This window comes from Neolamprologus brichardi, chromosome 10 (assembly GCF_056152115.1).
Source record: "Neolamprologus brichardi isolate AB-2024 chromosome 10, ASM5615211v1, whole genome shotgun sequence".
Lineage (NCBI taxonomy): Eukaryota > Metazoa > Chordata > Actinopteri > Cichliformes > Cichlidae > Neolamprologus > Neolamprologus brichardi.
The window spans coordinates 26230291-26258159 of NC_142113.1; the positions used below are offsets into that span (position 1 = coordinate 26230291).

Genomic DNA, 27869 nt, shown 5'->3' on the forward strand with positions numbered 1-27869 from the left:
GCAGAGAGCATTAGTTTCTTTACATGGATCAAACTCTGGAAATATTTCCCACACGTCCCATGAATTCTTTCTGACTGGTTCTTCCAATGCCTCAGCCCGAGTTTAAATTGTTTCTTTCTTAAAGTTTCTTAAAAAACTGAGTCCTCCAAGCCCAAGCTGAGATGACATTATCTGGGTCTTTTCAGCTACTTCAGAGCCAGAGATGGTGTATAACCATTTCTGCAGGTTTGGTAATTCTCTCCATGGCTAGTGCACAGATTCTCTTGTGTAAAATCAGTGGTTCGCCCCTTTAATAAGAAGCAGTCATGCTTTACACAGTGCTGACGTGTTCATAGCGATAGATGTACCTTAACCTTAAAAAACTCTGAGGTGTTGAATACTTTGAAACTGAATTGACTTTAACCTACTTTCAAACTTTTTAAACTTCACTGAATGAACTGAATCTTTAATTTTGCAACTTTATTCATCTCCAATTCAGCATTTTCAGTGCTATATTACCTTGGTGTTCTAACATTAATCCCCTTATCTTTTTCATATGTGAACAAATTATGGACTCAGTCTGCCAGAAGCATTTGCTCTAATCGTTTGATCACCTTGTCTTTCTGATCTCACCTGTACGTGTCTTAACTGAGCTGAATCATTTTTTTAAATGCTTTACATGGCGAGAGCTGAGCTTCAAAGATGGGTCTTGATAACAAAGCAGTCACTATTACACTGATAGAAATGGATGATAAATAAAATATGATCTGTCAAGTTCAAGAAAGGTTTTGTATGCACTCAGTAACTCTCTGCAAAAACTCAAAAAATAGTTTTTGCACCTTGCATTGCTTATAAATGTTCAGACACATGTAAATGTTAAACTTGAAAGAACTATGAGGGTGATGGAAGTGAAAAATGTTATACTGGCACAAACAAAGGCAACTTTGGTGCCGCAAGACCAATGAAACAACAATAAGATGGAGTCAGTTTGTGGCTGAATGGTGTTAAGTTTACATGCAAACAGTGTCACGGTCCTGGGCCTGTGGCCCAGTGTTTTGATTCTATATTATTGTTTATTGGTCTGTTTTCCTTTTGGTTCTTGGCTTATGACTACTGGTGTTTTGGTTTCTGTTCTATATTTCTTAGCTCGTGTATTCCTTTGCCCCTGATGTCACTCTGACCACTGTACTGTGTTCCTTCTGTTCTTGGTCAGAGTTATCTGTGTTCATCTGTGGATTTTCTGTTTTATTTTGAAGGTTCATATCTTATGTCACTGTTTCTAGTTTCGCTTCCTCTGTCTCATTTAGTCTAATTTCTCCCAGCTGTGTTCCCACCTGTTCCTCGTTCCCTCATGTTCCTGCCCGGGTATTTATGGTGTGTGTCCTCCATTGTTCTGTGTCGCGTTGTTAACGTCAGTTCTCTCTCGTGCTGGGTCTCTTCTGATGTTTTCTTGTGTATTTTAGTTCTAGCTTTCCACTTTAGGTTTTCTGTTTGGTTTTCCTTTGGTCAGCATTAAAGCTGCTTTCAAGTTCACGTTTTGCCTCCGTGAGTCCTGCATTTTGGGTTCAATTCCTGCCTGCCACACAGCCAACCATAACAAACAGTTTGTTTTAATGCAGTGATTAACTGTGAACACTGGTGCAAATAACATCGGCTTCTTTTTGAGTTCAGATTTAAGTTCATGCCAACAACTTGCAGAAATGAATGACAAAGCAATGTGACAGAAATCATGGTTCAACCAATTGGCATCCAGCTGATCTGAGAAATGTCATGTTTGAGTTCCGTTCATTGATGCAGACTAACTCAGATTGATTGCAACATGTTTACAATCTGTCTGTGTCTATAAATTGGACAGCAGCTATTTGCAAACCTTCGCCAGTCTGTCTGGGAGAGATTGCGGTCAGCCCAAGTCGGAACCTGATTGTTTTGGAGGCAGGGTGCTCTCACGAGACAGTGGACTTGCGATTAAAAGTGGTCGCTCAGAAGTTAACAGCAGCTGTTTGCCATCGGTTGCAAGATGCAAAAAAATTAAATGCAAGGCAGGTCCAGATTTTATCTAGTCATAGGGGGGCTGCCTTTCTGTGTTTTTTCTCTCATGAGCCATGAAATCAGGTTCAGTGTGCATCATGCTTTGTTTGGCTTTGGATGAACTGGCAGTAATTTATTAACTAACACTGGCACCCTGCTTAAAACTAAAGGTCAGCGTATCACTTCTTTTCATTACAGACATCAAAATCTTCTTTTTGTTTGTCTTTAAAAATTCCACTAACTGAAGATACACTGTGGGATTATGAGAGTCTGCCTGGGAAAGTTTCCTAATTGAATCAGTTCTATTTGATTAGAGTAGGCTCAGACATCCAGTGAGCATTTCCTTGCAAAGAAAACACAGCTTTGGTTTGATTTAGACGGTCCGACTGAGCACGAGGCGCAAACATCAAAAGCCTATTTACTGGTTTTAATGTAATCAGAGTTAATAACACTCCATGTGTACTGTTTTGCTACTCGCCGTGAAGCCGTCGTGTGATGATGGTTAGGAGTTGCTGGGTAGTTCTCTGGGTCGTCTTAGCTCACAGATCAAGGCTGCTGGTCTGGATCTTTGAACTTGACATTTCAAAAGGAAGAGGATAAAGAGATGCTTAAATATCAAATCCTCCCCCACGCCCTCAGCCCTGATATTGGACGCTGTTAAAAGATCAACCGCCTAATCAAAGAGCAGTGTTCTGAGCAGAGGATTTTCCCGGTGTGCTCATCTGTGGAACTTAATTTATACATGTTTCAGCATAAAATTGGGTTATCTAACTTTTGTCTTACAGGCACTTGTGAGAGTGGATTCTTCTGCTATTGTGAGCCACTGTTCTTTCCACACTTATTAAATAATGGATGTTCAGTTTTTTAGTTTATTAATTAAAAGCACTCTAACAATGAAACCATATAAATCTCTGGTGGTCACATCATGTTATTTTTGAGTTTATCAGATCCTTTTTCCACTGAAAGTGGCAAACTGCTGCTGCTTTTGGAAGCACTTATGATGAGAGCGGTTAAATAAACCAAAATATACACCATAGACAAGAAATAATGCACTGATAATAAAATACAACACACTGACTTTATTACTATTGATGAGCTGGACTTTGTAATAGTCATAATTTTCTTTCTGTTCGCTAAATGGTTGGAATTAGTTTGAGAGTAAATCTCTGGGAACATTAGAGCCAGGCTGAATGCTTTACATTATATTTACACTGTGTTAAGTCCAGCTGTAAGAATAGAGTAGATAGTGCTCTGACTAGCTTTCTGTTTGTCTCTGAATGGATAAACTGTGCCAGAGTCATTTTTCTTTGGGGACTTTTAAGCTTAGGTGGTACCTGAGTAAAAATGTAGAAACAGCTCAATATTGGATAGGAGTAGGACAAAGTGCAATAAGATCACAGCATTTTATTGATGCCACTGCCATGGTTCAGGATCTTCAGGATCAGTGGAGCTATTTTATTATCCTTTTAGTCTGAGCCCAGAATGGAAACGGAGCACAAAGACACGCATGTGGCTCAGGTGTGGAAAATTTCTGGTGCTATGACATCAGCGTTTTGTAGTCTGCAGGTGTGAGAAAAACATGCCCTAGTTGATAAAATAAATCAATAAGCTTGCAGGCATGCAGTTTAATTGCTTTCCGGCCAGTTCAGCTGGATTCTGCTGTTTTCCACTCCAAGTGTAGTTTGAGGAAGTGAAGCCTTTTTAAAGTTGCACAGGTGTGTGTGTAAGAGCGGAAATCAACAGGCATGACATTGTGTGTGGTCCTGTGATAATACTCTACAAAGTTAACCCACCCATCCTCCATTCACACACACATACACACACCCCTATTTGCCCTCCGTCCTCTGTTCTCACTCTGCCCCACAAATCACTTGACAAATGGGCTGCCCACAGGTGTTGCTGCCCCCCCCCCCCAACTTCCCCGTCCCCTGCAGCATGGGAATGTGGGCGACTTTCCTATTATTCACAGCTGCTTGTGTCAACGTGAACCCCGCCGCCCCCATCCTCCCCAGCCCAGCAGGACACATTGCCACCCGACGACTGGGAATCCAGTCATAACCATGGCCCTGGCTCAAGGTTTTGGCATGCTGCGGCCCACTGAATAAAACAAGTGGTGGATATTGTCTGCTGAGCTCTGAGAACTGGAGTCTCCCAGTCTGGAGATCAAGATAAAGTAGGCGCTGAGCTGCTCACTACTTTCATATCAAACAATGCGGCTGGTTATGAGTTTTGAACACAGATATATCATTGTGTTTGACATTGTGTCTGACCGACTGCACGCATCTGACTCCTGTTAGAGAAAAAGGAGAAAGTGTTTATTACTTCCCGGAGGCAAGGTCTGTGTTTTGATGTGAAATACAGGGCAGGTTTGTTGTGAAAATAGACGACTTTTAGGTCTCGGAAATTTGTCAATGAGGCTGCTGGAAGGTGAAGGTGAAGATGTTTTCAATCACTGAAATAAAGTGTCTTAGGATACCCTGGGGATTGTAAGACATTCTAAAACCGGTTAATTTATGTGAGATGTTGCTGTCTTGGGATTTGTGATTCATCGCCAGCAATTACTTAGAAGTTGTGAAGCATAAACATATTTTCAGCTATAGAAAAAGCATTGTAATTGCTTGTGCAGCATTTCTGAATGCTTGCTGTTATCTAGTAGCAGTAAAACCCACATGTTCTTTGTTTGCTTCTTGCTCTGCCCTCCACCACAAGTTTCCCTCCCCCGTCTCTGAGTGTTTACCGGTATCTCAGCTGCACACCCCCTAACCACCAAGTAATGCAAGTTCACCCAGCCACAGAAGACCTGCAAAGCGCAACAAACAAATGATCTACTGATTAACTAGACAAAACACTAACATTCAAAAAATAAACAAATTATATTTATTTTGGGCTTCTTTTGGAGCTGATGTGATCGTCTAGTCTAGCTGCTGAAGAGTTGGAGCTGGTTGATGTGGTTGATAAAATTCCAGTGCAGGAGTGTAGATGCATGTATTCAGATCCTCTTATAACTTCTTTCTCATCTTCATCTTTTCACTGCAGAACTGAATGTGTGTTTGTTCAAACCTGGCTTGAGATGTAAAAAACAAGCATGCTTGATCTCAGCAAAACATAGATGGCCTAAATGGGTGCTTGGCGGAGCCACAGCCAATGTAGCTGCACCTAAATGTTCTCTCTTTATCACTTTTCTGTTCACAAATTTTCATGAAATTCAGCTTGGGAGTTTTGTGTAATCTTGCTGACAAGCAGACAACCGCAGCTCTCTCCTTGGAAGAGGAATAACCAGATTTACTTGAGCAAGCACTGTTTCTGCAAGTCATCTCTTATTCTTTTATATTATTGACTGTGACATAATAGCATAACAGCATAGTGGTTGTTACTGCTAACAGATTTTCAGTTTCCGTTGTTAAAAAAAAACAAAAAAGTTTTGGCAACCAGTTCCAAAGTCTTTTTGGATTTACTTGGATTAATTAACAGATGACATGTTTCATTTTGTTACGAAGTGCAATTAAAAGGATTTCTTAAGTTAGTCAGATTTAAGATTTAGATGTAATTGTATGCTTAAGGTCTACACAAGCCTAGAGATCAGTCAGTAAACCTGGATAACAAAAAAACTGACATACAAGTTTTTTTTTTCCTCCCTTTTTTGGGTTTCCTCCGAATCTGGTGTGATCCCTGCCACAGTTCTTCACTTTGTGTGAGTGTGTGATCACAAAGAGCAGTTGGAAGATGTGGTTGATAACATTCTGGTACAACCAGACAGATATACTCAAACCCTCTTATCATTGTATTCTCATCTTCCCCTTTTCTCTTCTTCTGAACTGAATGCATGTTTGCTCAAATGTTGCTTCAAATGTGAAAAGCAGGCATGACTGATCTCTGTGAAACATATATGGCCTAGATGTGTGCTTGGGGAGTCCTGAACCACAGCTAATGTCCTGTTTGAAAATTTGTAAAGCAAGAGAACCAACATTTGCTGGTTCCATGAGGTTTGGTTGTTTTTGCATAATCTCGCTGACAATCAGACAACCTCAGCTCTGTCCTTGAGTGAGTAAGGATTGAAATGACGTTAGAAAACAATGCTTCTCCAAGCCATCTCTTGTTCTTTGTATTATTGGCCATGGTGTAAAAGCAAAATGGCAGTTACTGTTAGAAATCTGATTATTTTAAAAGTCTATTAGTTACAATTTAAAGAAAAAAAAAAGAGAGAAATGTGGATAAGAAACTACTTGAACCAGCTAGATTTTTGTATTTACTTAACATGTGATATGTATATTCAGATAATAGGTTTAATGAAAGTGAAATGTTAAGTCTGTCCATTTAACATTTAGGTTTACTCGTGCTCATGACAAATTGAATTTCAGTTGAAATTTTTGGTTGAAATCGTCTTCAATATATAGTGAGGAGGACAGGAGAGAGGTGTAAACATGAGGGCAAGCAACTTTCTGTAAAACACGGTAGAGGCTCTGTCATGGTTTGAGCTACGTTTCAACCAGTGGTGTTGAGGATCTTCAGAATCAGAATACTTTATTAATCTCTAAGGAAATTATGTGGCCGCAGTTGCTCCAAGACAATAAGAGCAGTAACAATGTGAACTAAATTCAATAATACAATATATTACAAAGTTACAAAATATAAGAAAGAAATAGCTCTAATGTATATACAAATAGCTCAATTATAAATATCCTGAATATTACAGAGATTAAATATATAAGATTGATATTTCACTCTAACCACTTATCAAGATTGAGGGAGTTATGAACACAGGAAAGCATTGATCTACAAAGCATCTGATGACAGTGAATTCAAAAATGCAGCCGATACGATAAAGGTGATGTTTTAAACCTAAGAACGCTGTACCAGCTCAGCCATGGTGGTGGTAGCATCATGCTGTGGGATTGTTTTACTGTCAGTGGTACTGGTACATTGCGCAACGTGAATGGAATGAGGACTACCTCCAAATTCAAATCAACAGCTTTAAGAAAACTAGATATAGTTGGGTTTTGAAAGAGGATAATTATCCCAAATACACATCAGAGATGACATTAAGGCTACGTTCACACTGCAGGTCTTAATGCTCAATTCCGATTTTTTTTGTCTGCGTGTTCACACTACAAATAAAATGCGACAGCAAACGCGCTCTAGTGTGAACGCTCAAAGCGGCCCACATGCGCAAAAGAAGACGCCACACACAACGCGCTCTGTTTAGACCCAGAGCAAACAATATTGTTTGACTGATGGCCCTTAATATAAAGACTTCGGACTTTACGCTTCCCAATTTTTGCTTTAAGTTATTTTGTTATTTACATAATAATGTAAATAACCTAATATTGATCCTTATTGCTGTTTTAGAGGAGCGGTGCTTCAAAGGATAGTTGCAGATTTCTGTCAGAATCTGCAGATTATACAGTACAAATAAAATCTTCACGTTTCTCCAACGTTGTCTTCCCAACAGTTTCACTAACATCTACACTGGATGGCCAGGAAGCGTTCGCGATGTCTTCTCCGGCGCTGATAATTGGCATCTGTCTTGTGTCAGTGATGTAAAAGACGGATTTAATGCAACATGACCGTTCAAACAGCAGTCGCTTTCTAAAACATCAGATATGTATTGGATTTGTCATGGCTGTGTACCGACAGGCAAGGAGGAAGGACCCAAAATGCAGGATTCAGTGAGGCGAAGTTGAACTCAAAGTAAACAGCTTTATTTGCAGGTTGCAGATGAACAGCGGACTAACTACACTGGGAAAATATAAACTAACAGGCAGATAAACAGGACCGAAACACAGAGCATAGACTGAGGGTGAGTAGACATTAACGACGCGACAGAGAACAAAGGAAACACAGGGCTAATATACACACGGCAGTAATCAAGGGATGAGAAACAGGAGGGGAACACACCTGGGAGAAATCACAGCTGATGAGACAGGGGAAACGTAAACCGAACACACTGACACCAGACACGAACCTCCAAAGTAAAACGGGATACAAGAAACAATTTACAAGGAGGTAGACAGACACTGAACTTAATCTAGAATAATAATCAATACTTTAGAAATATACCAAAATATAAAAAACTGAAAAAGCTGGGTCAAAATGACCCAGAACCGTGACAGGATTGAGTACCACATACGAAAGTGACCCAGATCGGATTTTAAAATATCCGATTTGTGCTGTTCACACTGTCAGACCATGATCAGATATGGGTCGCGTAGGGTCCAAAAAATCGGATTTGATGCGCTTTCGCCTGCAGTGTGAACGTAGCCCGACCCCAAGCCTATATCAACCTAAATTTGACTTTGCCAAGACTGGTCAAATATTCAGCTTGAATTATGCTAGAACCTCTCGATGGCTACCAAACATATCAAGGTGCAACTTGCTAAGGAACATTTACCCAGGTATTAGTGAGTGTGTATGTATATATTCGAGCTAGTATTTATACACTTGACCCCCTATGGGTTAGAGAAAATCCAAAATGATTCAAATGTGTGCATCCAATTTTTGTTTTTAGGCATTAAAGATGTATCCTGTACAGTCATCCCATTTAAAAAAAAAGTTACCCATGATGAGTGTATGTAAGCTTCTGACTACAACTGTATTTACTGAGAACTTTAAATGAAAACATGTATTAAACTCCCCACAATCAACCCTGTGTTAAATTAAGTGTTGGACCACTCATTTCAGTCTTTTTGCAAAAAATTGGCGTTTTAAATTGGTGTTGAACACCATTCTTCCACAAAATGTTCCTTTGTTGTCTCCCTTTTCCATTTATTTATGTCAAATTATTTGGCTTGTATCTGTATCTGATTAACGGTTCTCTCAGTCTTCCCGGAAATGGTTAGTTCAGTGGCAAATATGATGATTTGTGAAAACTGAAACCAGATTTTCTGAAGAGATTGTGGCCAATTCTCAAACTGCCCTGTCGCCAGTGAAATCGGGCGTGGTTGTTGGACTGTTGGCTACAGATATTTTCTTGATGGGAGTGTGCTATGAGAATTAAGATTATTTTTTAATAATACCAAAACAGCATTGGTTTTGGGTTATGCTTTTGTGAATGTTGGAGGGTACGACTGGCCTGGGCACAGGGAGTAGCCTTTTCTCCTCATTAACACAGCAGTGCACCTGTGATCACTATGATATTCTCTTTGAGAGCATTAGGATTCTCAGCGTGGGATTTGGGGGGGCTGGGGTTCAGCATTTTGATCCCGGTGAATTGGGTGTGGCACGCCTGCCCGACAGCTCCCCTCATGTCTGGGTGATGGGATAAAAGGAGAGCGAAAGCACAATTAGGCCTTTGTTGTAGCACAGGCCTGCCTGAATACTAATACACACATAAAAACAGACACAGATGCACAAAACAATCCACAAAAGTTCAAACACATGGAAGCTCATAAGCACAGAAACAAGTGTTTATGTGAGCGACTTTGTGTGTCACATCGCATGTAATCACCATTAAAGATAAATGTGTACGTTTTTTTTTTCTGTAAAAACTCGGCTGACAAATCAGTGTGTGGCTGTATCAGAGAACATCCCACTAAATAGATTTGACCTGTTTGCATACATGATTATGTAGTTGGAATTAATCATTCCTCTTTTTTTTGGGGGGGGGCTTTCTTGGTTACAGTGCTCCAATGAGAGTGTATGTTAGTTGGTTTGATTTGTTTTATACCATCTACTTAACTTTTAAAGAAAAAGGTCGGCAATTTTGAGGTTAGCAGAAAAGAGGGACTTTAGTGATTAGAATCTATTGATGTTGAACATCTTTAAGCCTTAGTCTGTTTGACGGTAAGATATAGGACCTGTGTCCTCAGAGAGATTAAAACCAGCAGCTACATGTTGAGTGTGCAAAATGTGCAACAACATGATTGTGGTGGATAACGTAGGTTTACACTAGTGAGTTTGATTTCTGAAGGAATAACATAATTGCATTGGTATTGAAAGAATAACATATAATCAGCTTGGAAGATCCCGAAGAAGGGATATAAATCTTGTAGCAATAAACTTCCTGCAAACACATCACACTCAAAGAAAACAGGACTGCAGAAATCCTGCTAATGTCCTGTTGATTGAAATGTAAAATATAATGAGTTTTATTCAAGCCAGTTACTCTTGTTTCATGTCATAACATACAACATCTGCATGTTTTCTGTTTGTAAATACTCTGCCAACGATGAAGTAAAGCCAAAAATGCCAAAAAAATATAGATTATATTGCTGCTTTTGTTCTTTAATAACTTTTTGAATTCAAAGTTAGCAGAGCTCTTGGCTCCTGGGGACTTTAATTCATCCCAGGCCTTTCTGCTGTGTGGTTGAGGGAAAGCTGATTTAGTTGGCACCTAGTTTGTAGCTTTCAAGGATATTCAGCACTGTGATGATGACCACAGGGGCTGGGATAAGAAGGCCTTTGTTGGAGTAGAGCAGCAAGTCAGTGTGCTGTCGTCAGAGGTTTGATTGGAAAGAAGGTCTCCTATTTATAGTGTTAGGATAACAGCCAAAGCCTCATATTTGGCCCCTTTTACCTTAATGTCTCGTCTTTCACACACGTTAATATGAGATGAAGAAGGAATCGCTGTCATTTCCAGATTCTGTCTACCTCAGAAATCATTTTTGCCTACCTTTCACAGAGCAGGATCGCATGACCTGCTTTTGAAAACTAAATTAATTAATGGAAAGGGTTTTTAAACATGTCGTTATAGGTCAGAACCTTCTTTGAACTTGTGGTTAATATTTTATCCAACCTATCCATTTAGTAGAGGGAAACCATGCCATTTATTCTTGAATTTATATTTATGTTTAAAGAGAAAACCAAATAGCAGTAGCAACATTGTGGTCAGGGGTATTTCTGGATTGCTGAGCTGCATTTGCTCTTGTTCCCAGTCTGACTTCAGTTACTGTTACTGACATTTAGGAACTATAAAATCATATATCCAGTTGTTACACTGGATTAAACCAGTGTTGAGAGGAATTATTGTGTAATATATTGGTTGTATTTCCATGTTTTTAGCTGGTGGCTTTGTAGTTTCCACCCCTACGCAACATATGTCTAATTTTGCTTTTGCTTTTAGCGAAATGACTTCCCATAGGCTTATTTTCCAGATGTTTTTGTTCTCTCTCATAGTAAAAGGAACCCCCCATAATGTTGATACAGTGTTTAGCCTATTGACCTTTAATTATCCATCCTGTGGCTGTGGAGCAGCCTGCGTGCCAGAGCCCAGCAGCTCTGTAGGGGATCTATTGATGGATAGTAGATACCGAGGAACAAGCGGCACTCAGTGCTGAACATCAGATACAAGCATAAATAAAACATTCATGTTGCTTCTTTAATGAAGTTTCACCCACCGGGTGTGATGATTAAAAATGTATGCAGCTGCTGAAGAAGTTACTAACCAGCGGGAATGATTAGTAATTCCTCAAAAGCCAAAAATGGCAGTGTTTTTGTTGGTGATTGGAAGATGTGGTGAAACAGTTGAGAAAAGATGAGAAACATTCCCAGTATGTGTCTGTAAGCCATCTCCAGGTATGTGAGCAGAGGTTTGAGTGGTAAGGTGGATAAGAGTTAAACAAGAGCAGTCATGCATACCTCTACCATGGTTGAAATTTTATCCCATAATCATGCATGAACTAAGCCCCCAAATCCTGCAGGATATCTGGATGTTTGCAAAGACCATCATGAGAATATTAAAACAATGTCTCTCAGATGTTCTTATTGAAAATTTATATATATTTATGGAAATACACTGTGACATGTACAGTTTTTACCCTTTACCTCAGGGTTAAAGAATCCTTCCGAAAAATTCCTGGATCCAAATGTTGATTTAAATGAACTTGAAAAATGTGTAGTTGGGCTAAGCCCCATTTGCCAGCCAAACAGACGGACAGTCAGACATACTTGAACCGACTCGCAACCTTTTTGGCTGAGGTAGTGATAAAGAAAATAATAAAAGACAAAGAGAGACCTGGTGTGTTATAAGCTTTGCCAAAGTACATTCAAAACCAGTGCAGCAAAGCTGACATTTAAATAGTTTTAATTTCAAATAAGTAATGTTTCTGTGGGCAGCCTGCCACTTTCAACTCACTCATAGACCAAGGAACATGGTCAGGAGATGTAAAAGTCTAGTAAGCAAATGACAAAAACAATAACTCAGCACGTTGATGACATGCAGACACATCATTAGTGAGAATGTAGCTTTTAACCATTTTTTTTTCTAATTTGAGGTATAGGTAAGCATTGTTCTGACAGAAAACAATCAGTCACCTTCATTTAGTGCAAAACCTCCATAAGGCTGATCCCATTGGACTTGTAAATGTTTTGGGGTTTTTTGCAGTGCTATCATATAAGATTAAAGTTAATATGCAACATTTGAAGTTGAGAATCCTTCACAGTCAAAGAACTGCAAAAGATGTGCAAAGCAAATTGGTCACATAGTTTAAAAATGCTTTGCAACCAAGTTTAAAGGGTGCACTGTCGTGAATCTGAGAGAGTTCACCTCGGCATTGATCATGGAGGACTGTTTGAGGTCTTGACCTGAAGCTGTGATATGCTTTACTGCATGAAAGGAGAGATCACACATGCATAAAGAGGTGGCTTTAAGGAGATTTGCAGCACTTCCTTATCTGTCTGTGTAAAAGAATAGAGCATGGGTGACAGTTGCTGCACCAACGGGAAAGGGGCTGCTGGGAGATTTGTGCCAGATGCTGCTTCTGAAAGAACAGCCACATTGGGAGGACAAGGAGCGCTCTTCTTCACTGTATGCTTTCACTATGTGTGTGTGTGCTCTTTGATGTCAGGCGGTACACAGTGTCCCGCAGGTGTTCAGCACCAAACCAGGGTTGCATATTGAGAAATCCTCCACCCTGTCATCCACACTTACATGCTAGCTTTTTACACCCTTCACTCTCCAAGGGGACACTCAGTGCCTGCATACAGCTTTTATTCCGGGCGTTTCCAGGTCTCTGAAATTTTGAAAGGCTAATCTTCTCATACATTTTCTCTAAAGTAGCTTAAATAAATAACATTAAATGTGCTGATTTAACTATATCTGAATATTCCAAAATATATCTTAACCAATTTGATTTTCATTCAGTAAAATTCCTGTTCTAATAGGCTCTCAGTCCTATTTCACGGGTCACCAGGCATGTGCAGGATTACAGATTTGTGATGTCAGAGTTGATTTGGACTCTTATCGGCGGCAGAGCTGCAGATCTGCTAAAGGCCTAAGCTTGCAGCCTTAATGGGATGGAGATTGCAGTAATGGCAGTTCACTTAGTTAGCATGTGAGGATACTGTCTGAGTATTGTCCGACGTGCATAATGAGTGACTGTACACAGATGCTATCCTGGAACTATCCCCTTATAATGTATATTATTGTCTTATTAGTATTGTGAGAGCGTGTGAGTCTTACCCAGACATCAGACAATGTCTGTGGATTCTCTTACTTTTCCAGTCTTCCCCTTCTTCTCTCATCTCACCTTATCCCTAGCATCCTCCTTTGTCACACCAGCCCTCTGAATGTCTTACTTCACTGCATCTGTGAATCTTTTCTATGTTTTCCTCTTTTCCTCCTGCCTGGCAGCTTGACAATCAACGTCCTGTGTCCAGTATCCCTCCTCTGCAGATGTCCAAACCATCTCAGCCACCTCAGCCCTTGCTCTCCAGTGCTCTTTCTTTTCCTATATCTTATTAAAAATAGTCACAAGTCTGTATAAATACATTAGGACTGTCAGGGATCATTGTAGCACAAAATGAAAATTGCTATTTATCCCAAAAAGGACATCAGTGTTTGAACCTCACCGTGCTCAGTTTAGTGGGAATCATAAACATCTGTATACAGTTCAATGCTAATTCAGCTTCTGGGTGCAAAGATATATAAGAGAATAAGTAAAACAATTTCTTAAGTGAATGTGAAGGAATCACTGAGCAGAACATTGAGAGCAATCCACTGAAACTTTCTAACAAATTCAATTCCAGACTGGATCAACAGAACGGACTAAACATCCCTAGTCTGGGTAATATTGTATCAAGGCAGTTAATAAATTTGTGCATACTTAACACAGCAGCCTTTATCATTTGAGATGTTAATTAAGAATCTTAATTGTCTTCATCTACACACTACATAGACACTTGTATTGAAGGCATTTACATGACACAGTGACGTGTATTCCCAGACCGGTTGGTGAGTGGTTGATGTAAAATTGGTCACAAAAAGGTGCGGCACCAAAGATTGCTACAGTCTCTGGTAGTTTTCATGGAGGACACCAACATGTCTGCTTAGAACAACTGTGATTGTTTTTGGTCTTTGAATGCAAAGACATTGGAGAACATGTTTTGAAAACTAAAACAGCCACATGTTCAGACAATATTCTTAGTGATATTTAAACAAAAGAGGAAAATTAAGTTTTTATAATGAAAACTTATTGCTAAACAAATAAATATTAGTATTAGAAATGTGAATTTTCTCTGTATTATTGTAGGCTCTTTACCTTAGGCACCTTGAGGTGACTGTTGTTGCTAAATAAGTAAAATTCAATTCATTTGAATAAACTAAATTGTTATTTTAAACATTGGTATCAGAAATAATCAGTCAGCGCTTCCTTAGATGAACTCTTCTTTCAGTTCAAGCCTGAACTATGATCATTTGAGAAAGTGCAGTTTTAGTCACTTGGTTTGTTTGGCTTCATGTTTCAACCACGCCTGGTTCCTTGTTTCTAGCATGGTGGTTTCATTTGCTTTACTGCTGTCATTATGGGAAATTGACTGAATAATGGATTATATTTAATATTTTATTTTATAATTTTGCGTTGTAACCGGTCTTTCTTCCAGTCCTCCTATATTGTCCTCTTGACAGGCCACTCAGTTAAGGTCCACTCAGAGCCCTCATGCTGTCAACACATCCAAATATTCTGGAGTAGTGTTTTTTTTCCTGAATTAATTAGCTCTATATCATCCAGACACAGACAGCAGACTGCCACAAATGTATGCGCATTCACACCCACAGGCAGCAGTTTCGGTTGTCAGGCTCCATAGATCATGGGTCATGTGTGCTTGTCCTTTAGTCCATGCTGCATAAAGTCACAACAGGAACAGATAAGACTGGTCCCAGGTTGGCTTGCGAAGCTAAGCCCCCCCCAGTGCTAATCGGATTAGCTGAAAAGTTAGCAGCATGGCCCCAAAGAGACACAACATTTTTTACACTGACTTCTGTGACATATTTTGCTCTTCAGTGCCCGTAATCTGTTTCTTGTCTCAAAGCCGTTTCACGTCATCTTTGTCACAGTAAACAATGTATTCAGTACATGATGAACTGTTCCTAACCTTTGCTTTGGATGAAAATAACACTTTTTGGCTGACTGGTGTGTGGGATTTTTATTTATGTGTGCAAGGGGGGATTTGGTCCACCCAGGTGGGGGAACAATAGTTCGCCCGTTGTCTTAAAGAAATGGTTGGCTGAGCATAGCCCCACGCAGAGGAGGGAGGGACAGAAAGAAAAAATGAGTTGCGAAAATGATTGGTGCCGAGGAAGGGGGGCTTGACAAGATGGTAATGGGGAGCAGCCGGCAGAATGGGGGCAGCAGGGTGGCAACTGGACTCTTAATGCTCCTTTCATGCTTGATCGGTTTCAACCAACGCTGAAAACATACTTGAGGGCACCATGGTGTAGCTCTGACTCATTATTTTTATTTTTGTTTTAGAAACCATTGGTATAAAAAAAAATTGCGATGCAATTTGTTTCCCCCCATCTCTATGTAGTAATTATTAATAGACTTAAAGGAATATCTATGAATAATTCCCTGGACTAAATAAATCTTATAAGATGTGTTGAAACTGCTCTGGGAATCGGCCCGTAAAACTCTACAAACTAACTTGATTTAAATTTGGCTGACCTCGCATTCAGTGTGTAAAAACAGCAAATCTTTAACTTGATATTCATTTTGTGTAAGTACACAAAGTCAGAGGAGTATCTGGAAGTAGGGCAGATTACGAATCAAGATTGTGATGATTGAGATTGAAAGAAATTGCGGTGGATGATGGCACACCCAACAGATCGGCTATTTCTGCAGCTATCTGCTCAATACAAAAGTTGACCTAAGCTAAATCAGTGTGAAAGAGAGGTTGGTATTTGCTGTCTGGGTACACAAGTGCAACTGTTCATACAAGTTCTATCTGTTCTATCCTGTGATTGCTTGACTTGTGAATGAAAATATACGAGCTGCTGTAATGGTTATCGCATGGTGACGCCTGACAGTGTAAGAAGGTGGGGGTATCTTGTGCCATTTTGCAAAGTAACTCCAAACAAGATTAAGCAGAGAAAATACACGTTATTGTGTTTTTTCATCACTGTGTGAGTGGGCCCCTCTAGAACAGCAGCCAAGCCCAACATGGCTGAAAAAGCTCTTGGCTCTCTGAATCAACAGCACAGTGTCAAACTGGCTAGTCTTTTTCTTGCCTGCATTCTCCCAACGGCGCCTAGGGAACTACATTTCTGGCCAAGATGTTTTTGTGGGTTTTTTTGTTACAGTCGGTCAGGCAGAAGGGAGATTAAAATTATGCCATGCGGACAGGAAGCCTTTTCTTCTTTGTTGTGCTAACAGGGCAGCCTAGCTTCAGTTTGGCTTGAGAAGACAGTCAATCATCTGTCAAGCGCAATGCTTTAAGAAGTAAAACATATTTTAAGAATTAAAGTTTGGTAGGGATGAATATATCCAGTCAATTTCACTGGACAATGCTCTCTGGATTTACACGATTCCTGAATAATGCTTGATAACCATGTAGTGCTTACAGGAAGCATAAAGTTGATTTATGCGCATGTATTTCTGTCTTTTTCAGTGTTGGCCAAGGTAGAGCTGTCTATGAATGAGACCGTGGATGTGTACATCGGTGACATGGCTGAGATCCTTTGCCAGTACACCTCTACGAACAGTGACAGCAAGCCCAGATTTTTGATCCAGTGGTTTGTGGTGAGTGAAAATTGACACTCAGACTATCTGAAACTATCAACTGCTGTTATATGAAGTCTTAAAGTCAAGCAATTACCTCGCCATTAGGGAGCCCTGAGCTCCATTTTTTTGTTGCAACGTCAAACTTTTGTGTCATTTCCAGAGATTTCTTAAAGTGCTCTATTTGTGAAGTAACATGCAATCCTAAGTCTTTGAGGCTCTCATTCATTTTAGATTTAGTTTTGATTCATGCAGATCTGTTCACAGAGCAGGGTTTCTTATGTAAATAGGGTTCAAATGTGCAGTTTTTGTTTTTTATAAATCCAAGCTTCTTAAGTGAGTTCTATTCAATTCAGTTTTATTTATACCACCAAATCACAGCAAAGGTTGGCTCAAGGAACTTGAGGTAAGTTAAATTAAGGTAGATTAAGAAAACCCGCTGATCAGACTCCGTATGAGCAAGAACTTGGTGACAGTGGGAAGGAAAAACTTGCTTTTAAACAGGCAGAACCAGGTTCAGGGAGCTGCAACCATCTGCCACGGATGGTTGGGGGCGAGGATGAACTCCAACTTGGCCATTTTGGACGTTTTGTTTCGGATGCCAGTGCTTGTTATGATTTTCTAGCTCAGAGGGACATGAGCCAGCCAGTAGGAATAGCTGTTTAGCAACAGCTAAGCTTTCAAAATAAAAGCCAGGGAATTGCCCATTAGGCAAACTCTTTTTCTGTGTAGGAAAAACTGAGTTGACTGAAAAAGAGTGATTGAACTTTAAATATGGCATGTTCTTACTGTATGTCCTTCTCTACTAGGCTGAACGTGGTGGCTCACGGTCACGGCTCTATTACGCTGATGCCAATCAAGAACTGATTGATAGCGGCACAGATTACACCGACCGCATTAACGTGGTTACAGACGAGAAAGGAACTCGACTCTCAATCCAGGACATCAGACTGTCTGACGAGAGGGAATTCTACTGCCATGTTAATGGGCTGGCTGCTGGGAGCGGGGTGCGCAAGACACACCTCAGAGTATTTGGTAAGAAAGCACCGAAAACAAGCAAATCAATCTAAAGGAACATTTAGAATGTCACTGAGCTCTATCTTTATTTATGATAAACCACAACAATTGTTTTTTGTTTTTTATTCAGCTCCTCCAGATGTTCCAGAGATTGAGAGTGTCACTACTGGAATATCTGTCACTAAAGACACACCATCTAAGGTGAGCCATTCAATTTTAGATAAATATTCTTTGAGATGGCAATGTGAAGGAGGCATCTGAAAGTCACTAAAACAAATAAATTAACAAGTTAAAGACAGCAAAGATTTCTCTATGTGACCTTTAACCCAGGTTGCATCATGTGAGACACGAAACGGCTTCCCTAAACCTAACATCACCTGGTACAGGGACGGCGAGCCACTGATGAACGAATCAGGACGTGAGTACAAACTGCAGATGGATCATATAAGAAATAAATCTCACTTTGTTTAAAATTCACTTTTCTCCTGTTTTATTATAGTTTTCTCAAACACACCCCACAGGACTAGAACAGAAAATCCTTTTTGCACATACCAGCTAGGAAATGATAAAATGCATACGTGTAGTTATCTAAAAGAATGCTGTCATACTGGATCAGTACATCCATCACCTTCAGTAAATATTTCTCTATGTAGGCTGCTTTTGACAATGTCCAGCACTAGAGGAAAAACTGCCTGCAAGCTATACTAAAAGCTAGAATGAAATTGTAACTATGGTAACTACTACATATTAAATGTCTGTGTTTTTACCTTGTGATCATGTTAGCATGGGAACACAATATTAGCCTAGTGTAACTCTGTAACTGTTCCCATGAACAAGGACTCAAACAGGAGCAAAATATGTGCACTTTGTTCAGATCAGCTGATTGCATGATGTTTTATTTAAGATGTGATTTAGAGAGAACTGCATTGTGCATATCGCAATTAAATCGCATAATGGTGTTGGTCGATGCATGTTCACATTTAGTCTTGTCCAATTTCCAGGTGTAAACATAGTGATCCTGAGCTCTCGGATGTCCAGTGACCTCTACAGCGTCCAGAGCACTCTGGAATACAAGGTGGAAAAGGAGGACAAGGATGCCCGTTTCTCCTGTGAAGTCAGCTTCTTTGTCCCGGACGGTATCAGGACAATCGAGTCCCCAAGCGTCAACATCACTGTCCACTGTGAGTTAACACTCAGGGTTTTTATATTGTCATGTAAACTTAAGAAAATAAGTGTACTAAGTAAATATATAACCCAAGATTCAGTAGCTTATAGAAGCATCTTTAGAAGCAATAACGTCAAGCAATTATTTCTTTATGACTTTATTAGTCTTTCATCAAGTTAGGGTAGTTTTGGCCTTTCTTTATAAACTTTTAGTTTATTCAGGTTAACTGGGTTTGTGGGAATTTGTTTACATTTCACAACCTTATTTCTAGTATTCAAACATCACATTAACCTGTGAGTTGTGATGTATCACGAGCTGAACTGTAGCTAACATTCTGGTCTGTTTTATAGCATTTGTTGTTAATTGATTCTCACTTTTTTATATGTAGTGTCATAACAGAGCATAACGTAACAGAAATATTAACACCTTGGATATATATGAAATCCTTTTCCTTTGTTTTGTATTTGGGTAACTAGCTTCATCCTCAAAGGAAGCTGCTTGTGTTTCATTTTACTGTAATAGATGCTAATTCGTTTGAACTTGCTCACAGTCGGTGGAATATTCATAAGACACACATCAAAGGAGCGGCGGTGATTACTTGTTAACGTTTACGCTTGTTGTATCGAAAAGTACAAAAAGGTGTTTTTGAAGCTATAGCTATTATTGCTCACCATTTTTAACCATGCTGGTTTAGCTTATTCTGTAAGAATGAAAAACAAAAGCCATCAAAACAGAGACAATATCACACAAATCCTAAAATAAGTCACTTGTCTTTCACAGCATCTGTCCATACCAGCAACTCATCCTAAGATGGTGTTTACAGTAGTTTCTTCTTTGGGCCCCAACTTTTTAAAAATGTCCTCAACTCATAAAATGACCTTGTTTCACTAAAAATAAATATCAAAACAAATATCATTTCAGTTTCCGTCACCTATAAGAATTTTAACAGCCTCATTATCTCCTCTTTCCTTCATTGGCAGGCAGAGCCAAATGCAGTCTCTGCTGTCAGCAATATGGAAATGGCGTTATAAACTGACTTTAACAGCTCGCTGAATAAGCCTGCTTAATTTGATTTTGTGTGTGCGTACAGACCCCACCACCATGGTGGAGCTTTGGAAGGAGTCGCCCCAGGGCTTGGTCAAAGAGGGGGATACTGTGGAGCTGCGTTGCCAGGGTGATGGCAACCCCCCACCGCACTTCATTTTCAACAAAGTAGAAGTAAGAATGGACGGCCTTTTCTCACCCTGCAAGTCCCAGAGTGAGAATGGGTGACACACAAGAGACATGTAGGGAATGTTTTTGATATGCATAGCTCACAGGGACCCATGTAGACATGAGTGTGCAAGGTCTATGAAGACCCTGTCAGCTCTGACCCTGCAGGTCCAGGCTGGGGTCTGAGACCAGAGGCCACAATGACAGGGCTCATGGGTAGGACTCATTCCCATGTCAGACACGCACTCATTGTACGTATAGACAATGCAAAACCTCAGCTCAGCTGAATTAAGAAAAGTTGAAGTGGCAGTTAGGGTTTTTTATTCCCGTTGTTGACTTAGGCACATAAGAGTAATTGGAAAAGATTTTTTTTCTGAGAAAATAAAGAAAAGTTCTCCATTTTGTTAAGTCATCATCGAGGTTACATGATTTATTCACACAGTAACAGCTAAAAACTCAGACAAGATGGTAAAAACATGATGTCAGTCAAGCCGTTTGAAGTGTGGAACATCCATTGAATGATAAATAGACCACTCTTTTGTTACAAGATCCTTACTGCACTGTCCTGATCATACTAGTATTTAAGAAGATGAAACAAAAATTTGTGTTCTTGACTCTAGATTTCTGGAATTTCAGATCAAATGATCTTAAAAAGTTTTAATAACTCCCCCCATCACTTTTTAATGTCCATAAGACCTTTCATGATGCATTAACAGTTGTATTATAGCTGTATACAGAACGTTTTTGCACTGTAATGAATAATGCAACAGACATTATGTGCCTTTTAGTTTTGCTTTCTCGTACGTACACTTGGTAATTGTCTGGCCATATGTGCCTATTATTAATGGACTCACACAAAATAGTGGGTGACTTTGTTGTTGTCCCTTCAGAAGATTTTGGTGAAGTTGGACAAAAAAAATCTAACTCTTTGTTGTAAGTGGCTGTCAGTCTAAGATAGCAGGTTACAAGAAAGAATCTGCTTTTAATTCATCAAATATTTGTGTTTAAAGTTACTAATTTTGAGTCTGTCTTTGGTCGTTCTCTAATAGGACACAAAAGATTACTTGATTCACTAGAGGATTGAGGAAACTCTTTGCCAACCACAGATTCTGTTTTTGATAGATAAAAGTCAATTACTGCTTTTTTGCTTCCTGCCAATAATATTTTCAATTATGTATTTATCTTTTTTTTTTAAATCAAGCCCAAATATGTTACAGTGAAGTCAAAGGCAAACTATTATTACCTGTTATTGCTTTTACACCAAAGTAAAATGTATTTAGATGAAAATTAAAATGAAAGTATTTGTTGCAGGAGCCTGATGTGAATTTCGAGAGCAGTAGGGATATGTTGATCCTGTCATCAGTGTCACGGAAAGATAGCGGCACCTACCAATGTCACCCTCTGAAAGACGACGGCGTCATGGAAGTCAAAGGAGAAGTGGAGCTCAAAGTGCATTGTAAGGAGCAACTTGATATGAATGGCATACATACTTACATATAGGAGGAAACAGCTTTGTACAAATGAAAGTTTACTAATAATTCTCAGGTTTCCCTCTAAACGTAAAGACTTTCTTTCTCTAATTTTAAATATTTTTTTCTTATATTATAGTAAGAAGCTCTGATGTTGATTTAAACTCGACATATCCTGTATTTACCACAAAGTAAATCTTTCTGCTTCTGCTAGAAAAAAGGCTTTTATTTTTAATTCTGTGTATTTTGTTCTACATGTTTTCTTCATTGCTGTTTTGGGGTTTTTTGGGGGGATGTTAAGCTGCTGTTACTATTAAAACTTCAAAGCTGCCCAACAGCTCAATGGACGTAATTCCTGCCTGTCAATGCAGCCTTTTGAGTTTTGCATTTCTGTTAATTGGCAAGATTGGCTTGCATATTTTTTGGTTCAAAACCAAGTTTAATTCACAGATTCTTTTACTCTGTTAATTACAGCCTGTTTTAAACTGTGTTTTCAAATATCTTGTTTTGTCTCTTTTTCTTGTGTCCAGATTTGGATACAGCCGTTGTGGTACCAAAAGATGAAGAGTTAATGCACAAAGGAGAAGATCTGACTGCAACCTGCAATGCTCTGTCCTCCCGCTCAACATCTACTGTCTGGTACAAGGTATGAACCTTTAAAACACAACACTGAGTTTACAGCTGCTTCCTTTGATCAGAGTAAAAAAGAAAGAAACAGAAGTCAGTAAACATCACTCCTGTTCTAGTTCTCCTTGAAGGGAAGATACATTTCTGCGACTGTTCCAGTCTATTTAATAGATGAGATGATGTTTCTGTAGTAGCCACAGTGGATTGACCAGCTATCATAGCCTTTTGTATGTTTGTGCACCTTTTCTGTGGATATGTATAGGATGGGAAGGTGGTGGGTCGAGGGAACACGTTCCACCTGCAGAATGCCACCTATGAAAGAAGTGGGGTGTATAAATGTGAGGTGACGGTCCCCTCCCTGCCTAACCTGAAAACCAACGGTTTTGTTAAAATCATCGTCCAAGGTTAGTAATCCACTGCACCGCTTGAACAACTTCCCATCACTTTTACTTGCAAGGAAATCTTTTTTCTTTTTTTTCTCCAATTTGATGTATATGTGTCTAATGTATATGTGTGTGTGTGTGTATGTATGTATGTATATATATATATATATATATATATATATATATATATATATATATATATATATATATATATATATATATATATATTAGGGGTGCAACGATACACAAAATTCACGGTTCAATACTTTGGTGTCACAGTTCGATATTTTTTCGATACAAAAAATGTTCATGCCTTTTTAATTTGTCATTTATTAAAATTATAAATATATATTTTAACTCAAAAGAACAGTTTTTAAATTTAATGTTGCTGAAATAACAAAATAATAAAAATAAATAAATCTATCTGATCGAGAAATCACTCATCTTTGGAAAAGAGTTTATTACAGAGAAATGGCTCTTTCCAAAATAAAAGCTATACTATACGCTTCTTCTGGGCTATATTCTCAGCAGCATATTAAACATATCAGGTCCCCATAAGGAGAATCATGTGCTAACGCTTGTCTAAATGACTCGGGTAAAGTTTGTAGCATGCGTGCTTGTTGTTTTTGTCTGCTTCCACTTGTCTTTGCACTAGGATGATGTCGGCGTAAATGTGCAGTCATATTCGTTGTGTTCCCACTAGTGCTGTCAGCGTTAATCTCGTTAAAATGACATTAACGCCATAACGCGGCAAATCTCCGGTAACGAGTTACCGCGGATCGCCCCGTGCGTGGGGCTGGACGGCGTCAACACGTTAACAAGCTAACTGCGCTAACGCAGTAGTTCCCACCAATTGAGCATTGCGTGGCACATCCGACATACTGTTTTACTTTTGTCCATGACGCGCTTACCTTCAGGGTCATACTTCATATGAAAACCAAGATAGTTCCAAACGCCAGATCTGAATGAGGGTGGGGGAGGTTCAGTTTCGGGTAGCGTTGAGGAAGTTGCCATGTTGCAACGAGCTTAGCTTCTGTCTTGCTAGCTTGCGCCGCGCTCAGTGGATGTGCTCTCGACAGTGCAGCCTAGGCGGAGTAGTCGAACGCAGATCCACTGAGCTCTCAACACAGACAGCATCGTCAGAAGAAAAGTTGATAAAATAAATTAAAAATTTTGTATTGTTTGATACATATGCGTACCAAACCGAAAGCACTGTATCGAACGGTTCAATATCGATACGTGGCACATCCGACATACTGTTTTACTTTTGTCCATGACGCGCTTACCTTCAGGGTCATACTTCACATGAAAACCAAAATAGTTCCAAACGCCAGATCTGAATGAGGGTGGGGGAGGTTCAATTTACCATGTTGCAACAAGAGCTTAACTTCTGTCTTGCTAGCTTGCCCTGCGCTCAGTGAATCTGCGTTCGACTACTCCGCCTAGGCTGCACTGTCGAGCGCAGATCCACTAAGCGCTCAACACAGACAGCATCGTCAGAAGAAAAGTTGATCAAATAAATTTTGTATTGTTCGATACACATGCGTACCGAACCGAAAGCACTGTATCGAACGGTTCAATATCGATACGAGCATTGTTGCACCCCTAATATATATATATATATATATATATATATATATATATATATATATATATATATATATATATGTGTGTGTGTGTGTGTGTAAAAAGAGCAAAGTGCTTTATTGGGGTGATATCGTACTATTAGGTCTTCAAGATAAGAGTTTGTGTGAAATCTTTGTACACACTGCCCGTCGCTGCTACTGGTTGGATGGTTTAGTGCGGTCCACAGATTGGGTCCCAGTGGAGAGCCAAGAAAATAATGAAACGTGACTAAAAAGAAGAAAATAAATAAATAATAACGACAAGCCAATGGGAAATAAACAATATTAGAGTGAAAATTAGGTGAGGTTGGAAAATTGTAATAAAGATAAATCAAAGTAGCTTAGTTTCTCTCAGAAGACATGTTTGGTTGAGGGCGTCTTTCACACTTGGTTGGCACCATGCTAGTGTTAGAGAACGTCTACTGACAGATGAAGTGCTTGTACTGAGGGCTGTTGACATCCAGCTGAAGTCACAAGACAAGCTTATGCAAGACTTCCTGTGCTTTTTTTCTTCTTTTCTTTAGATGGTGGTTTGCTCCACTCAAAAAAAGTTATAATTTCCCCCCATTTAACCAACTTGCTGCTATTCATGGGCCTTGACTGTGTCACACTCATAATTTCCACCATCCTGCAACTGCATGAATTGACTCAAAGGTTCAGTTTTAAGGTTTTTGAAAAGAGTGTACAAAATACTACTGTAGTTATTTAGCAATTGTTTCTTAGCATTTTGTGCAGTTATATATTGCAGTAATAATGGATGGTTACTGTTGGTAACTGGTAACTGTTAGTCAGTCAGCCCGTAGTTGAAAGCAGAACTAAAGCGAGTGAAAATCAACTTAAATAGTAAACTATTCACTTTAAAAACTGTGACCTCTTGGGTGACAATTGTGCAACTTCAACTTCACCATCCCTGCAACCTCGTAATGTGGATGTTGTTGGTTTCTAAAACAGGACCCTTATCTCCGTGCCTGAGAATCAAGGCATATGTGAACTTCACAGCACAACAGTGAGCTTTTACACACCATTTATAAAATACTCGAGAAATGACCCGAGGAGCTCCATTCTAGATTGCAAATGTGCAAATCACTCAGACAACACATTAAAGTTTTTCCCCATTTGTTTGGGTAGAGCAGATAATTATGCGGAGAATTCACAGCAGTCATGTGTTCTGCCTTTGGCATGCTCTAGTCAGACACCACCCTGCAGCGTGCAGAATGCATCGAGCTTTCTGTGTTCTGTGTCCTGCATCTGTTGGATTTGAGAAAAGAGTGCTTTGGGCAATTTCAGACTTGATTTGCATTCTTCAGAGTTCACATATCAAGTCATGTCAATTTTATTCATATAATGCATTTTATAACTATTAGTTGACCCCAAGTGTTCTCCAAAAAAAGAACAATTTCAGAATGAGTCAAAAATAAAAATAAATATATACATAATAATAATAATACATTTTATTTATAGGTGCCTTTAAGACCCTCAAGGTCTCCTTACAATAACACAAGAACAATAGCAGCAATAAAATATAATAAACATGGCAAAATAAAATTTAGACATAGGGTTAAAAAACCCACAAACTCTAATAGTAGTGGAAAAACTGTTGAAATTGAAGAGCGACAAATGTTTGACTAAAATAAGCAGTTTTGAGGTTTTAGAGGTGACGTACAAGCGTCATTGATTGCACAGGTTGTTACATGGGCTGGCAGACTACTCTAGAGTCTGGGGGCAATAACAGCAAAGTCCTTTAGTTTCTCAGGTGATAATGTGCCACTGAGAGAAGTTATTGAGAGGAGGACCTATGTGACCTGGAGGGAAAAAATGAATTGTGAAAACAGCATTAGATATGTGGACATGTTTTTGTTGCACTCTCTTTATTGGTCATGAATTGCTCCCTCTGTTTTTACATCCCTCAAGCTGATTTGCCCTGAAAACTAATTACAGTAAATGTCAGCCAAGTGATGGGATTTGAGGTGATTCTTAGAACTTAAACTAGAAAGACTTCATTAAGGCTGTGAGAGTTTGACATGTCACTGACATGTAATGATCTTCATTTCTTTATGTGTGCTTCTAGGTGGTCCTGAACTGGTGGGTTCGGAGGAGGAGGTCCAGCTAGATGAAGTGGAGGGCAGGGTGGTGAACCTGAGCTGTGAGGCTCTGGGCAATCCACTGCCAAGCATCTCCTGGAACATCACTGGCAGCCAGGTACTTAGTCTGCCTCACAGCGCAAACTTACTTCACAGTGGGAGATGACATTTATCCCACAATGTTCATGTTCAAAGCTAGCTCGATTTGTTGTGATTGTTTACGTGTCCCGATGATGCTAGCATTTATTACAGTATTCTCAAACAGCTTTAGTCCAGCTTTAGTTAGTGTGTTTGTGTGTCTCCACAGAGCTGGCATGAAGTGGATAAAAAAACACATAAGCACATGACTCACAGCGTGGTATCGGTCAAAGTCACCTCGGACATCACCGCTGAGTGCAACGTTTCCAGTGACAGGGGCTCTGGCGTCAAGATTTTCAAAATCAAAGCCAGTAAGAGCCTCTCTCTCACTTACACCAGAACACTATAACTATGACTTCATTTACATATATGTTTTCTCAATGCCATCCTTTGCTTCAACATGCTAGTTTGGAAACTCTCGGTGCTAAAGAGTTTTACAAGTTTTCTTTCATCTTTTAGCTCGTTTAATTCTAGCTTGCATTCCCATTTGACAGGACTGTTACACACAGTACCACAACTCTTGCACAATATTTGGCTCCTGGCTAATTAAGGGAGTTAAAAAGTACAGCTATGAAGAGGACAGAATTTTCTGACCTCTTCCAGGCAGCATCAGTGCTGAAACTTAAAACTTATTTTGCTTTTCAAGTCTAAATGAATGAACATCATTAGCTTGCCCTGGTTCTAACATTAAATCTTCAAATACATTTTCCATTTACTTACTAGCCGCCTGCTCTGTAATAACTGTGCAAAAGGAAAGATTGGAAACATGGTTTTTCCAGAAAACATTTCTTTTCCTAAATCTAATCAGAAGTCATTTGCTCAGTATTCATAATGCTGATTCCTTTTATCCGTGCAGTTGGAGAAATGAAACGTTTTGTAGAGGCACTGCTGGTGTGTTGATTATGCTTTGTGAATTCACATGCGGAGAAAGCCCTCAAACATCATCTTCATACTTTTTCTTAATCATTAGTAACGTCCCAGTGCACAACGTTAGTGTCTGATTTCCTTCGCATTGCTCATTGAAAATACACGACTTTCAAAAACAGGCTGGACTTTCAACATGAATATTATTAATAAAAAACAACAAAATAAGCAATATAGAGAAAATGTGGTACAAATATATGTGGTGATGTTTGCATGCATACATGTCTGCAAAGAAGAGTCTCAGGGTACCGTGAGATTATATAAAACAAGCAGATGACTTTTCAGTATTAAATA

At 39.3% G+C, this 27869-nt stretch overlaps 1 protein-coding gene across 3 annotated transcripts in view; it reads left to right on the forward strand.

Annotated features, from left to right (window-relative positions):
- mcama (melanoma cell adhesion molecule a) overlaps window positions 1-27869 on the forward strand; it is a 50165-nt gene that overhangs the window by 15805 nt on the left and 6491 nt on the right. For all 3 annotated transcript variants that reach the window (XM_087847460.1, XM_087847459.1, XM_087847461.1), the window contains exons 2-12: window positions 16825-16955; window positions 17744-17969; window positions 18082-18152; window positions 18282-18369; window positions 18953-19132; window positions 20207-20334; window positions 21640-21784; window positions 22328-22443; window positions 22687-22828; window positions 26501-26631; window positions 26821-26962. In XM_087847460.1, coding sequence (XP_087703586.1) covers window positions 16825-16955; window positions 17744-17969; window positions 18082-18152; window positions 18282-18369; window positions 18953-19132; window positions 20207-20334; window positions 21640-21784; window positions 22328-22443; window positions 22687-22828; window positions 26501-26631; window positions 26821-26962 — 1500 coding nt within the window. The remainder of the gene's footprint in view (window positions 1-16824; window positions 16956-17743; window positions 17970-18081; window positions 18153-18281; window positions 18370-18952; window positions 19133-20206; window positions 20335-21639; window positions 21785-22327; window positions 22444-22686; window positions 22829-26500; window positions 26632-26820; window positions 26963-27869) is intronic.